At 36.8% G+C, this 16,624-nt stretch overlaps 1 protein-coding gene across 1 annotated transcript; it reads left to right on the forward strand.

Moving 5' to 3' along the window:
- Positions 1-8,759: 8,759 nt before the first annotated feature.
- LOC113273211 (vinorine synthase-like) lies at positions 8,760-10,157 on the forward strand. The gene has a single exon (XM_026522969.1). The coding sequence runs from the start codon at positions 8,760-8,762 to the stop codon at positions 10,155-10,157; it is 1,398 nt and encodes a 465-aa protein (XP_026378754.1).
- The last annotated feature ends 6,467 nt before the right edge of the window (positions 10,158-16,624 follow it).

Raw genomic sequence — 16,624 nt, forward strand, 5'->3', positions numbered from 1 at the left:
TTACTAATCACATCAACATCTCCTAAGTCTTCTACACGTGTCACAACATGCTCACAATCATCAAAAAAATTGGCAAGATCACAATCAGAGTCATCAACATCATCAACAAATTTATTCTCATGCATCGGAAAATCAGGAGAAATATCACAATGTGACCTAGGTAGAGAATCAGACACATCAAATATATTTTCATGCATATTAGCATTAGTGTCTACAGAAGATTCAACTATTCCTATGTCATGCTCATCTTCACAGAATAATTGTACGAATCCCATGTCAATATCAAAATCATATGAATTACAATGAGTATTAGAAAAAACAACATTCATGAAGGTCGAGGGAGAGAAGCCATATGTTATTGAACCAACAGGTTCCACAATATTTTCATGTTCTTCTAACATATCATCATAATCATCATCATGGTAGCATGCATATTGGTCCTCATTAACAGTGGTGGTGCCATTAGTCGATTCATGTTCCTCTAAATTAGGTTCATATTCAACATCATTTACATGAATGGGACTAGACACTTCATTAGGGACAACATACATTTCCTCATGAATTTCCTCCTTTTGTAGGTGAAGCAAAATCTGATCTAAATATGCATGAATTCGTGATGTAGATCTATCAAAGTTTTGCTTACTGAGTCTTAAAGCTTCTGTGGTGGAGTCTAAATTCATGGGAGTACAAAATTCTTCATGTTCAAATTGTGGTGAATGGTACATGTGTGCATGGTCATTAGGGTTTACAAAATATTGATCGCAACCCTCAAAGGATTGATTATGGTCCCAATGACTACCATTCTCACAATTTATGGGCATTTCATACCTTGGATTTTCTCTAGATTGCCTAAAATTATGCAAAATATGACAATTATCAACAGGGTGGTCTAAACTACCACATGCGGGACATGCATAGATTTCAGGTTGCCTAAGAAAATTAGATGTGACAGATTCCTCATGTGATTGCATTTCTAAAGCTGTGATTCGAGCTTTTAATTGATCGATCAGTGATGATTGTGTGAGTGAGGCACTAGCAAAATGTTCATTTTCACGTTGTGATGAATGATGCATGTGTGAATAGTCATTAGGGTTCATGTATTGAGGCTCGGGACTTTGAAAATGTCCATAATAATTCCTATAACTATTGACATCATGGTGTATGGAAGGTTCATAACGTGAAGTATGTCCACACGCAAGTTCTCTAAGGGATTTGTTGTATTCCCCAACTGTAGACCAAGATCTAGACATGATTGGGCTCAAAAGCTAAGTAACTATATTACAAGGCCCAAAATTTGGTTTTTAATGGGTTTGGATTTTTGGGAAAAATTTGGTTTTGGTGGGATAAAAGAAAAAAAAAAAAAATGGTTGTTAATGTGGGAGCAAAATAAAATTTGGTTTTAAAATTTGGGAGCAAGTAAAAATTTTGGTTTTTGAATGGGAGAGAAAATATTTATTTATTTATTTATTTATTTTAAAAGATAATAAAATTTGGTTTTTGAATGGGAGCAAGCCCACTGTTGGTTTTGTGTTTGCTTTGGCTCAGCTGGTTTGAAAACGTTTGGTGAAACTGAGTCCAAAATCTCGGCCTAGAATTTGGGTACTCGGCCCACTAACGAGTTAACCTAGCGTGATCGGTTACAAGCTCAGCTGGGTTTAAAAACCCAGAATACAAAATACCAGTCCAAATTAAACAAGCTCACAAAAATTAAATACAAGCCCACAAATTAAACAAACAAGCCCACAAAAATTAATTACAAACCCAACAGAAAATAAAAAGCCCAAAAATTGGCTTTAATATAACAAGCCCACAATTAAAAATTGGAAGCCCACAATTCGGGTTCTCTTAAATGGGTTACCTTTTAAGCACAGCCCAGCTGCTCTGATATTGTTGCAAAAACCCAGTTGGGCTTTGGTTCTTTTCCTTGGTGGCGTCCCAGCAGAGGAAAAACTGGTTCAGAACAGCAGGTCCAACAGCAAATGAAGTGAAGCAGATGCAGATGCAAATGCTATGCAGTGAAATGCAAAAATAGCTAATAAAACTACTAGAGAAACAAACCCGAGTCCCCAGCAGCGGCGCCAAAAACTTGGTAGGCATTTAAAGATGTGGAAATAAGATAAATGAGAATGGATGCCTAAGGGATATTCTAATCACCGCTAAGATAATTACCAAAGTGCTAATTGTCTGATTAAAGTACAACTAGTCTAAGGGCTTAGCAACATTGGGCATGAGCTGCACATGATGAAGACTATCTCAGCATTCCAAACACAACATGAATGTCATAATTTGATCTGACTCCTTACTGGTTCATAGATTCATCTAATCCTATCATTTGAGGTTCAGAACATGATAGACATGAAGATAAACATACATTAACAGTTGACAGTGAAACAAAACATGAATTTAAACACAATAACATAACATGGGAAGCACATAACAGTGGATAAACTTAGAACAATTGAGGAACTAAACATTAACATCACATAGTATTAAACATAAAACATCACAGTGAACATAAATGGAACAGCACAAAAATTGGAGAGACTGGCTAATCCAGTTCTCCCAAAATCAAACCAAATGACACTGGCTATTCCAGCATGATTCCAACACTCACCCAATATCCCCTTTTATACCCAATTACATAATTAGGGTTTACACCCTTTTCACCCAAAAATTCCCAAAACAGTAGACATTAGGGTTCTACCTAATGTGACAGAAAATCACAGTTAGGTTCAATTACCTACCCTATATCACCCACTTTATCTTCTCCATGCTCTATCTCAACCTAATTAGGATTTATGTAAAAACCCCCAAATTGACAGAACTAGGGTTTGGTAAATTCTTACCCAAATTGATGCGATTACACGCTACTGACTTCGACCCATTCTTCTCCTTAGTCTCCTGCTCCTCTCCATGCCTCTGATTATCTCCATCTCATCATCCTATTTCACCTATTTCACACCTAGGATTTCTTTGGCGTGAGAGGAGGTGAAATTGGTTGTTGAGGGAGGTGTAGAGTGTGCTAATGATGAAGGGTTAGGTGTTTGGTGGTGTTTAGGTGGCTATGGAGTAGGTGGTGGCGATGGCAGTGACAGGGTAGGTGGTGGTGGTTCTGCAACAGGGATGGGTGAAGAAGAAAGAAAGAAAAGAAGAAGAAGTGGTCGATTTGGAGGTATGGGTTCTTGGGTGTTGAGAAGGCACATCAAGTCTTGATGTTTGGATGGTGAAAGGCGTAGGATGAAAAGATGAAAGAATGATCCAACGGCTCGATGGAAATGGATATGAAGCGACCTTTGGATCTGGGATACATCAAAACTGACGGTCTGGGATGGAGTTAGGTGCTATAGTGTTAGACAAGAACATCAAAACTCGATGCACTCTGATAGAACAACCGTTGGATGATGGAATGGATTCAATCTGACGGTGAAGGAGAGAAACGGGTTTGGGTATTGATTTTAGGCTTAGAAAATGGGTTTGGGCTTAAACAATCTTGAGCCCACTTCTTAAGAACAATTTCTTCCTTTGTGAGCCCATTTTCATCCTTGAGTCTTCCATACCGCATTCTGCACTTCTTTTCCTCTAGATTTTCCGCCGGCTTTCTCCGTGTCTTTGCACTTTTCGCTCCGCAACTCATCTAGTCTTTATTTATTACCTAAAAATGCAAAATTAGTTAATAAAAATATTTATTCTTGAAAACAAAGAAAATACAGAATATGGGATAAAATGTAGAATTAATGCACAAAAGATGAGTTAAATGCCAAGAAAAATATATAGAAATATGCACTTTTTAGCACTCATCATGACCCAATATCACTTAACACATCACCATCATTATCAAGTTTGTTGCCAATTTCTGTAGGAGTATCACAAGGCTTTACTCCCATTTTTCCTGTAGCCTTCAACAGGTCCAACACATATTTTCTTTGATTCAGAAAAATACCCTTCTTTGAGTAAGCAACTTCTAATCCCAGGAAATACTTCAGTATTCCTAAATCCTTGATGTCAAATCTGGAATGAAGCATTGCTTTGAGATTTCTAATTTCTTGTTGATTGTCTCCTGTAATCACAAGGTCATCAACATACACTAGAACTATAGTTGTACCAAGATTACTTCTTTTAATAAACAAGGAAGAATCGGCAGAGCTCCTTTTGAACTTATTCTGGATGAGTACTGAACTTAGATTTGCATACCATGCACATGGTGATTGCTTTAAACCATATATTGCCTTCTTAAGCTTGCAAACCATATTGCTCTCTCCTTCTCGAGGGTGTCCAGGTGGTATACTCATATACACCTCTTCTTCTAGATCACCTTGTAAGAATGCATTCTTCACATCCATTTGAAACAATTTCCAATCTTTATTAACTGCAAGAGACATAAGAACACGAAAAGTATTCATCTTTGCAACTGGTCCAAAAGTTTCTGTGTAGTCTTCTCCATATCTTTGAGTAAAACCTCTTGCCACTAATCTTGCCTTATAACGCTCAACAGTTCCATCACTTCTGTATTTAATTTTGTACACCCATCTACATCCAACAGTCTTCTTCCCGGGAGGCAACTTGACAATACTGTATGTATTATTTACATCTAAGGCACGTAACTCATTCTCCATTGGTGCCCTCCATTTTGGATTAGACTTTGCTTCATTATAGTTTTTAGGTTCTTGATGACTGGATATAACACTTAGAAATGCAGAGTGTGAAGAACCTACATGATCATAAGTTAAATGTGCTTGTATAGGATACGCAGCGGAATGATATGTAAAGAAATATTTGTATTTCTTTGGAGCCTTCTTCTCACGACTTGAGGTTCTGACAATTGGTACCACTGGTTGTGGAACCATAACCTCAGTTTCTGGAACTTGATGCGGCACATCTTGTAGTCCTGTATTATCATCAGTAACATTAACATTATTGTCTGAAGCTTCTTCATGAACTGCTTCATTATGCACATCCAACACTGCAGTAGGTAAGTCCACCAACTCTACCCCATCACCATTATCTCTGTGGGAATCTGTTGCAGTAGGTATCTCATTAATAACTGGAACTGGGGCCAAATCTGTATAACACTCCCCCTGAGACCGACTGCCAGAATCACACTGAAAATAAGCCACTGTTTCATCAAACACAACATCACAAGAAATCTGTAGCTTTCTAGTGGGTGGATGATAACAAATATATCCTTTCTTTGTAGAAGAGTAACCAAAGAACACACACTTAGTTGCCCGTGAATCCAGTTTATCACGATGCTTTGCCTGTAAATGTACATAACACACACAACCGAAAACTCTAAGATGAGAAATGTCAGGCTGATGATGTTCTAAAACCTCTAATGGAGATTTGAACTCAAGCACACGACTAGGCAGACGATTGATCAAGTAAGTGGTCGTCAGAGAACCATGAGACCAAAATTTCTTTGGAACATGCATCTGAATCATAAGAGCACGGGTTGTTTCCAGAATATGACGGAGTTTCCTTTCAGCAACACCATTTTGCTGTGAAGTACCAACACAACTAGTTTGACGGATAATACCATGACTACGCAAATACCTGGAAGAGGGCCTTTGACAAACTCAGTGCCATTATCGGATCTAAAAATTTTAACTTGTGCATCAAATTAGTTGCGGATCATACAATGAAAATCCACAAATACAGATGAAACTTCAGTTTTGGATTTGAGTAAATAGATCCATGTAGCACGTGACCAATCATCTATAAAGATAACGAAATATTTATACCCATCATAAGCATCAATTGGAGCAGGACCCCATAAATCAGAATGAATTAATTCAAAAGGCATTGTAGCTCGAGTCACAGAGGTAGGAAATGGAAAACGAGATTGTTTAGAAAACTGGCAAACATCACAGACTTGAGACTGAGCAGAAAAAGTGGGAAAAATCCTAGACAAAACACGACTGGAAGGATGTCCAAGTCGTTGATGATAAAGAAACTGCGGAGTGGATCTGTGAGTGAGAAATGCCATGTCACTAGAGCGTAACAGGTACAATCCATGAGAAAAGATGCCTCTACCAATCGTCTTCTTCGTTTTTCGATCCTGAAAGATGACCGAGGTAGGGGTAAATGTAACATCACAATTCAGAGAATTAGTGATTTGACCAACAGATAACAATTGAGTAGGAAACGAGGGAACAACAAGTGCATTAGATGGCGGACAATCTGGAAAAAATGCACTTTCCCACTGCCCAGCACAGGAGCAGTAGAGCCATTAGCAACAGACACATTTTTATGAGAGCTGCGAATAAATGCATGAACTGACGAAGGATCATTTGCCATAAGATTTGTAGCTCCTGAATCAATAATACAAATGTGACGGTTGGAAATAGGCATAGTAAGAAAGGCTAGCAGGTTACCTGAAGTATGGTTGGCCTTGCGCTCATTCTTATTACTCAACTGGTGAAAGAAATCCTTCAACTGGTCTATGGTAAAGGATGAATTGTCAGCTACAGCAGCTCGAGCAAGCTTATTTTTGTCAAAATTAGCTTTAAGATGAGGATAAATATCCCAACAACGATCCTTGGTGTGACCAGTTTTATTACAATGATCACAATGAAAAACTTCTCTCTTACCCTTAGCACGAGAAGTCTTGTCCTTATCAAATGGCATGGCTCTTCGTTTATCATCTCTGGATCTCAGAAGAGCACTGGATTCAGCAGCATCCAGGTCTACAATGCTTTTAGAAACAGGATTCATAACTTTCTTGCGTGTCTCTTCACGTTGCACAGTCGCACAGACACTAGACAAACTTGGCAATTCAGCACTCATGAGAATAGTGCTTCTAAGAGATTCATACTCTGATGTGAGGCTACTGAGCACATCAAAAAATTTATCCTCCTCAACCCTCTTTAAGAGAATTTTGGCATCAGTTGTATGAGGAAGATATGTATCCAGTTCATCCCACTTCCTTTTTAAATAACCAAAATGCTCAGTAAAACTTTTCGTACCTTGTGCAGCCTCAGCAATATCACGCTTCAGCTCAAACACCCGAGCAGCATTATTCCGTAAGCCATACAGACTAGCAACAGACTTCCACAAATCCTTTGCAGATTCTGAAAACGAGAAAATTTCCGAAATATGTGGTTCCATCGACTGGAGAAGCCACGTGCGAACCAGTTGATCATCAGCAATCCAATCTTCATACTTTGGATCTTTAGCATCTGGACAAGTACTATTCTCACCAATATACCCAGACTTTCTTTTACCCCCAAGAGCAAGAGCAGCAGCCCTAGACCAGCTGACATAATTGACATCATTCAGCAAGACAGAGGTTAAACGCAAACTAGTATTATGATCTGATTGTGCCATAGTAAACACACAGAGAAACGAAACTTGATTACAGAGAAACGGCCAGGATCGTTAACGATCCTCTGATACCATGTTGGTATGCATAAGATGTTATGCAATATGCATAAGATGTTATGCAGTCAATATTGGATCTGCATAAGATGTTATGCAGTTAACTAAAACAGATTAAAGAAGAAACACAGTTTAACGTGGTTCGGCTATAGCCTACGTCCACGGGAGAAGAATGATTAGGGTTTCTTATTATCAATGGAGGTTTTACAAGAAGTGTATATATATCCTATACATACCACATATTCGTATAGATAGCAACATATCTAGAGAATATTTTCTTGCAGTGTAAGCCAATCATAAATAGAGAAACCAAATATTCTCCTTTGTTCCAACACAGGCCGACGTGACACTTCTATCATTCTCGCTAGAAGGGCTCAGGAATCCATCTTGCTAGCGCTATCTCGAGCAACGGTGCTCATTTCCAACAACTTGTTTGTGGAATCTAACATATCGCCAGTATTAGAAGACAGCTCTTTGGGTACCAATAAAGCACGAAGCATTCCTAGATCTATGAAATTCCACTATTGTATTGGTTACTCCCGTATGCGTATGCTTATATCTATTATATCTCTTAGGACTTCTCGCGTTGTACTCTTTTCCTTCGCAAATCTCCTCAGCAAGGTTTTTAACGAGGCAACATATGCGTGTCCAACATCTCATCATGTCCCTTTAGATGTTGGTGGTTCTACATTTTACTGTTTTTCTTTGTTTTGTTTTCTTTCTTGTAATAACTCTAAGTGATTTGTCATATTCAATAAATTTCTTTCTTATCAAAAAAAAAATAGAATTGATGACGATATTTCATAATTTTTCCCCTTTTGGTTACCCCTTAGTGTTCATTAAATTCCTGTATACCCAATACCCCTACCGGGCGAGAATAAGAAAATGGACTCGAGTTGTTTTGTGAAATGCAACCAAAGAATATTTCAGCTGGCAAAACCTTACATCAAAATGAGGACCCATGGGTAGATCACCTTATGAACACTCAACGAAATGACCAACCTTACCAATGATTAAGCTAGACGTCAAAAGAAACCAACTACCATTGGCAGGTAGTAGTAGTGTGGCCAATCACTAATCTTGATATGTAATAATAATTGATCTTAGCTATAATGTTTTTAATGTCCCGGGAACAATTTCACATTGGGTGCAAAGGTATGTAGCCCTAGAATGCATAATATACTTCCACCAAACGGTGGATGCATGCACAGAAAAGAGCCAGAAATGTTACTCTGATCTTGTATATCTGATTAAGCCCTTCTTTTTGTATTCGGCAGTAGTTGAAGAGTAAACTATATATATATATAACGGAGTTGTTTTAAGTGAAGCAGCACACTTAGAACTTTGCATTCATTGTCAAATACTACTAGCTAATTAGTATATTCATGGCGAATGATATGGTTGCTGCAATGAAAGTTGAAGTAGTTTCAAAAGAAATTATCAAGCCTTCTTGCCAGACTCCAAATCACCTTAAAACCTTCAACTTATCCCATCTTGATCAGCTTGCTCCTCCATTTTATACTCCACTCCTTCTTTATTACTGCAAAAATGACAATCATAACAGTATCGAAGCAGTCGACTGTTGTTCTGTAACAAAGAAATCTTTAGCTGAAGCCTTAACGCAATTCTATCCCTTATCTGGTAAAGTCATCGATGACAAATTTGTAGATTGCAACGATGATGGAGCAAATTATTTCGAAGCCAAAGTAAGTAACTGTCAGCTCTCTCAACTTATCCAACATCCTGATGTCCATGAAGTGGCAAATATATTCCTTCCATTTGAACCCCGGGATCCTGAAATACTTTCCATGCAACTTCCTTTGATATCTGTCAAAGTCAATGTTTTCGACGAGGATTGTGGTGGCGGAATTGTGATTGGTTTGTGCATCTCCCACAAGATAATTGACGCAGCTTCATTCACCACTTTCATCAACGACTGGGCTACTATTGCTCGTGGTATTAGTTCTGTAGATGCTGATCAGCAAATCAAAGGTCCTGATTTTGGGTTACAATGTCTTTTCCCACAAAAAGATTTAACAGGTTTTAAACCGCCTGCCTCTCTGCCAATGAATGGAGTAGTGGTTACAAAGAAGTTTGTTTTTACGGATTCAAAATTAGCTCTACTCAAGGAAAAATGCCAAATCATCACCAATGAATCAACCGACTTACGGTACCAGCTGCCGACTCGTGTTGAAGCCCTGTCTGGTTTAATATGGAAATGTTTAATTGATATAGATCAAGGCAAGATCATGAAGGGGGCTACTTCTGATCCTCCTGCAGTTACGGTTTACCTACTGACACATGCAATAAATATGAGATCAAGGATAGTTCCACCATTGCCGCCACACTCCTTCGGCAATATGGCTTGCCTTGCGGTTGCTCCCCACGTCTACATGAATAATAGCAAGGACGTTGAAGTAAAGGACCAGAACTACCCAGATTTGGTGAGTAAAGTTAGGGACTCCATAAAGAAAATTGATGGAGATTACATAGAAGAACTGCGAACTACTGATATGCTCTTAAACTTCCTGAAGATGAACGAGAATAAAGCAAGTGGCCAGAGTACGTCGATGCTACACTTCACTAGTTGGTGTAGGTTTCCAATATATGATGCAGACTTTGGTTGGGGAAAGCCAACATGGATAAGTATTTCTTCAATCCCTTTTAAGAACATGGTTGTGCTAATGGATACTAGTTCAGGTGATGGAATTGAAGCCACGGTGAGCTTGGATATAGAGGACGCTGCTGATTTTGAACATCAACTCCTTGCATTTATGTCCTAGCTATAGCTAGCAACTTGTTCTAGCTATTGCATCTTGTGTTTACTTTCTCAGCAAAACTCGCACAGGAGAATGTTCACTTTGTTAATTTCTTTCCTGAATCCAGTCGAATGACTCGGATCTTGTTAGTTTTCCTGGTTGCTGGCTTCTTACCACATTTCAATAAATGTTTATCTCTTATTATTTTAAGGGTTAGTTCAGTTTGTCAGAAGCCTGACTCTCAAGTAGGAAGACAGCGGATCGAGTCTCCGCTCACGAGTTTGGAGATCTCATGAAATACTCTTCTTATTATGTAAATCTAGTTTAATTTCTTATTGCAACGTGTCTTCTTTCCTATAAAAAAAAATATATTTCAAGATTTGTCGATATAAGTGTTGGCAATTTATGAACTCAGGTTGAAAATAATGTATGTAAAAATAATGTATAACTCTTGGCAGTTCAAGTTTTAATTCAAATAATGTATGTAAAAACTAAGTGTGACTGACAAAATCTATAAGAAGTTAGAGGATGGACTCACTGATTGATTGTTAGACCAAAATTTTAGCTTAGCTGTACGTGATGAATTTCAAAACATCATCTCTTATTATAATCTTTTTATCAAATTTTTTGACGTTAGCTAATTTCAAAACATCATCTCTTATTATAATTTTTTTATCAATTTTTTTGACATTAGTTTCCGAGATTTTTTTTTTTAATAGGAAAGTATGAATCATTCATTGAGAAAAGGGAGTATTACATAGAGTTTTGATCTTGCTTGATCAAAGATTTAATCCATACAGGCTCATTATTTAACCAACTAAACGGAAAAATATTTGATGGGAGTGTTTTCTGATGGGTGTATGGGGGATAAATCATGTCTTGACACATGTCTTTACTATAAATTGATTCTATCAAATTTTGTTTCCAAATATATAAAAGAAGTGTATTTTTGGTGAAAATGTTGGTTATCTTAATTGGTGATATTTTATCCTTTATATTTTTGGTAACAGAATTTGTTAAAACAATTAATTGGAGAAACACATATCAAGACATGATTTGTCCACCATGTCCCCATCATAAAACGCCCCATCAAATATTTTTCCCAACTAAAAAGACAGAATGAGTTCTTGCATATTTTGCTAGAGAATCCGCTAAGTGATTTGCATCTCTGTGTGCACAAGTGCAAACCCAAAACTCAAAAGTACTAAGAATATTAAGAGTATCTTGGACTAAATTGTGCGTTTTCCATTTTATTGTTGTTGTCTTTCCATTAATAGTTGATATCACATTTGAGCAGTCACCCTCCAGATGTATCTTCTTCCAACCATTCCTTTGCGCCCATAGTACCGCTTCCAGCACTGATTGTGCTTCAGCTTGCTCCGGATCAATAGTTAGAGATGCACCTCCTCGCAATCCATTGTTGTTGCCTGCAAAATCTCTACATATTAGACCCCATGATAATACATTTTTATCTATATGAGAAGCATCAAAATTTATTTTATAGACATCATTTGCTGAAGAGTGCCATATTTTACTGATCCCATTGGATACAGTAGTGTTATCAGATTGACTAATTTTGATTCTGTTCTAGTCATTGGTCTGCAAAATAATGTTGTTAGTCACTTCATTACTGTTGAAAGACTTATTATCCAAAGAAATTGTACATCTAGCCTTCCAAATTATCCAAATAATAAAACTAACTTCCTCATACATCTTAAAATCTTGTTGCACAGTAGTAACTCCACATGAAAACAAATTGCTAACCCATTGATGCAAGCCTTTATCCTGAAGAATAACACTTAATCTTACTACATTCCACACTGGCCTAACTACAGAGCAGTCATAGAATAAGTGTCGAGTGGTCTCAGTTAGGGCTGTTCATAGTCGGTTCGGTTCGGTTTCCATCTAAACCAAAACTGAAACCAATACTATCGGTTTCTAAAAATCTAAACCAAACCAATTCATTAACCATTGGTTCGGTTTCTAAATAGTTTTAGCCGGTTTCGGTTTGTTCCATTGGGTTAATGAAAAACCGACTGTACGTCAGTTTTCTAATCTGACATTTCAAATCTTTTAAAAAAATAACACATTTGGATTTTTTTAACCTACCTGTAGAATGTAATTAACACAGAAGTGTAGTTCATAACTCAAGTTTATAAGCATAGTTCAAAACATAAATGATAGACGCATTTATGTGTCTAATATATCTCATTTGTATATATTGTTAGTGCCCGTTTTTGTACTTATTATGGTGTTTTATTTATTTATAGGTGTTTTTGGAAAAATAAGATTTTGCGGCGAAATAAGCTAAAAATGCGGCGTTTGGAGCTCCGTTGACGGTGTACCGGAAGCGCCCCAGAAGTGTACCGGAAGTACCCCAGAAGTGTATCGAAGGAACCCCGAAAAAGTGCGGAAAATATCCCAGAAGAATTGCTAAAGGCACCTCATGACTATTTACACCCCAAAAGGATGTTTCCACCCAACAGTGGTTAGGGGGACACCATCTTTAAAATTCAAAATTTGAATTTGGCGGGAACTTTTCTTCACAACTGCATGAATTTTCAATTCAATTTTTGGACGTGTTTTGTGAAGATTCAATACCCAGAATCAGTTGGGATTAACTTGATAGATCTAAACAGGGCTAGTGTAAGCAATTTGATCGAGCAAAATGGGCCAAATAAGCCGTGGGAGGAAATCAAAGTTAAACAGGGGAAGATATTATCGGGTGCACTGTGAGCTAAATTTGGAAAGTTTGTGGATAAACAGGGGAAGATATCTTCTCTTATAAAGTTTGTATGTGGCTTATGGAAGTATTACAACTCATTTGCGCAGGCAGAAGAGGTGGAAAAGATCGTATCTTGGCTGACAGTGAAGAAAAATAAAAAAATATTTTCCCGAGTAAATGAGAATTATGTGGAGTTATTGCGAGTGATTCGTTGCTCCTGTTATGTATAAATAGCATCCTAGGGTCTCATAGGAGCTTTGTCGAGAGTTTGGGGTCTAGAGGAGGTCCAGAGAAGCAGAAATCAAGAGTTGATGAAAATCTGTTGCTGTTGCTGCTGATGAAGAACACCAAGAACGGACTCGCGACGGCAGTCGTTTATCACCAGTGTCTAAGACGCACAACCGTGGGTCGCAGCGCAGTCTAAATATCAGCAGCACCTGTCTCTTATCGTTCTTTTTGTGACGCCTCCTGTGGGTCGTACATTCACTGTTTTACTCATTTTTATCATTTTAATCAACTTTTGAGCAACATACATGTATTTTGAGATTATGATTAATATGAGAAGCTAAATCCCAACACTGGGGCAATGGAGGAAGCCTTATTTCACACTTGGGTAATTATATTTAATTCTTTTCATGACTTTTGCATTAATTTTAATTGAAATTATGATTTAAATTAATTCGTTGTGATTTGATTTGATGGGTCATGCTTATCTTAGATGATTTGATGTCCCATGCTTAACATTTACACCTAATATTTTGAGAATCAATCTTGGCAATAAATTAGAGTCGATATATTTAATATATTTTTTGAGCTATTATTGATAAAAGAATTATTATTTGAACCTTAAGAAATGAAATTAGCGGAATCCTAGTCCCAGTACCTCTCGCCCATTGTGACAAATATTGTGTATATATTTTTATTTTTAAATCTTTACAAGTCCGAGCAACGAACCTTTACTACCACTTTCAAACTATAACAATAAACATTACAAATTCAAAATACATAAATTCCAAGTTCTACATGCATGCTCCAAATTCCATATTCATAACTACATGTGCCACAATGACTCTCAAACAGTCCCTGACATTGTGCTTCTTCAAGTATTTCTTGGTATGATACTTCATGTACCTAATCACATGAACAACAAAAAGATTCTGTACAAGCAAACCTAAATACAAGCATGGCAATCATAATGAGTAGGTCTTTGCACGCATCAACATTTTCGAAACGAGTAAAAACAATTCAGTAACTAAAGAGGATCAATATATGTATATTCAATTGTAAATTATCATGTAAAACAAGTGAAAGCTATAGATTGCTAATCAAGCATGTATATCAACAGAAGTGCTAATCTAAGAGAATTCTATTCCAGAATTTGCAAGTTACATTCTAAACTAGTAGGCTGTGACCATTTTTTCTCCCAGGTACATACTGAAAAAATTGATAATCAAAATTCACAAACTATTTATCAAAACCAGAATCAAACCTAGACTAGTTAAGAAATAGGAACTAACGGGTGTTAATTGTGAATCCTCCATGATTAAATCAAAGGGAACCTGCAAAATCAATTTTACTAAACCGTAGTTTTTAAAATTATAAATTATAAGCTTAAATCAGCAAAATTATCATCATCATCGAGTTTAAATACCTTGTAATAATGAAAATAGTCGACTTAGATAATCGATTAGGTTATGTGACAAGTGAAAAGATGTTTCTAAGATTGAGTATTTCAGTACATCTGAGAAGTAAAAAGATTGAGAAGAAGAAGAAAAAAGAGGAGAAGAAGAAATAGAAGGAGAACCCTGAACTAGTAAACAAATTGTGGTGGTACTGGTTTCATTACGGCTGGAGATGGTGGTGGTGTAGAAGATTATGACGACTTCCGACAGGAGACGAAGAGAAGAAGAAGAGAAAAAAAAAAAGAGAAAATATGATCTCGTCTTGGTAAGGGTATAACTTAGGTTTACGAAGTGTGAGATGGACGGGGTATATTAAATCTATTTGATTTTAATCAATGGCCTATACTTATCGGTTTTCCATTGGTTTTTGGTTTGGTTTTCAGGTCAAACCAAAACCGAACCAGTAATGTCGGTTTTCAAAAAAATTTACCATAACCAATCCATTAGTAAATGGTTTGGTTAGGTTTCTTCCTTATCGGTCTGGTTCTGGCGGAAAACCGAAACCATGTTCAGCCCTAGTCTTTGTACTACCATTGCAGAGAGAACAAGTGCTATCATGGTGTTTAGTAAACCTAGTGAGCCTAGATTTAGTTGACATACACTTATGTAAAACTTTCCACATAAAATGTTGTATTCTAGGAGGCAGTTTGTGTTTCCAGAAGGATTTCCAAATAATAGTTAAGTTGTTTTTTGTAGGCTTAGATGCTAGTTGTTCATTCAAAATCACATTGTAAACAGACTTGATGGTGAAATTTGCATTGCCGGAAGGTTCCCATATTAGTTTATCACTTCCTGCAGTTGGAATTCTGATGTTAGTAATTTATTCAATAATATGTTCATCAAACAAAGCATTTAGTTAATCAGTATTCCAATTTTTCCTATCATGATCAATAAGTTGACCAACAGTGGACATATTACTTGAGTAGAATTGGTTATTGAGTGGTCTGTGCATATTTGGAATCCAAGTGTCTTTCCAAATTACAGACTTTCCATCACCAATTTCCCGAACATAATGTCTTTTAACAATATTCAAAACCATGCAGATCATTTTCCAGATCCAGCTTCACTGCTTACAAATATTGCTAGTCAAAGGATTAGCACCATAAAAATATTTTCCTCTCAAAATTTCAGACAAGTGTTCCTCATTATTAGTAATCATCCTCCATGTTAGTTTAGCAAGTAAAGCCAAGTTTATCAAATCAGTTTTCCTTATGTTAAGACCTCTTAATTCCTTAGGGATAGCAATGTCATTCCATCCCTTTGGATAATAACCTTTTTGGTTTTCCTTTTTCCCCCACCAAAAAATCATTTGAATTTTATCCATTTTATTAGTAAGTTCTTTAGACATTGGAAAGACAGTTAAGTGGTGGCTAGCAAGACTTCCTAACACAAATTGATTGACAGTTTTTCCTGGAGCAGCTAAGAAAATGGCCTGCCATATATTAAGTCTACCTTTAAAACTGTCTAACAGATGAACAAAAGAATCATACTTTCTTTTTTGGAGAAGTAAGGGTACTCCTAGGTATTTTTCATTAAGGGACATTCTCTTAATACTGAGTATATTTGTTATGTCATTCTTAACTGAGGTTGGAACCTTAATGCTAAAAGCCAAAGCTGATTTATCAAAGTTTACTGCCTGCCCTGAGAATTTGCTAAATTGTTCTATCAAAGTAGACAGATTCATAGCATTCTTGTTCCTAGCTTTTATGAAAATGAGGCAGTCATCTGCAAAGAACAAGTGAGAGATATAAGGGAAATATTTATTTGCTTTGAAGCCATGAATAAGATTGTTTTTTTCAGCAATTATCAAACTTCAAGAAAAGCATTCCATACATAGAATGAATAAGTAGGGTGATAGAGGACCACCCTGCCTTAATCCTCTTTAAGGTAAATAAACATCACCTGGAGCTCTATTGAGAAGGATAGAAGTGGAGACAATAGTTATGCATTGTTCTATCATGCTGCACCATTCACTTGAGAAACCAAGTTTCTTAAGATTATCAATGAGAAAACACCACTCTACTCTGTCAAATGCTTTTGACATGTAAACTTTAATAGTATCACAACCATCTACAGTTTTTGTA

The sequence above is a fragment of the Papaver somniferum genome, chromosome 4 (assembly GCF_003573695.1).
Source record: "Papaver somniferum cultivar HN1 chromosome 4, ASM357369v1, whole genome shotgun sequence".
NCBI classification, from domain to species: domain Eukaryota; kingdom Viridiplantae; phylum Streptophyta; class Magnoliopsida; order Ranunculales; family Papaveraceae; genus Papaver; species Papaver somniferum.

Coding starts and splice junctions, on each gene's coding strand:
- LOC113273211 (XM_026522969.1), top strand. CDS start 8,760: ATGGCGAATGATATGGTTGCTGCAATGAAAGTTGAAGTAGTTTCAAAA.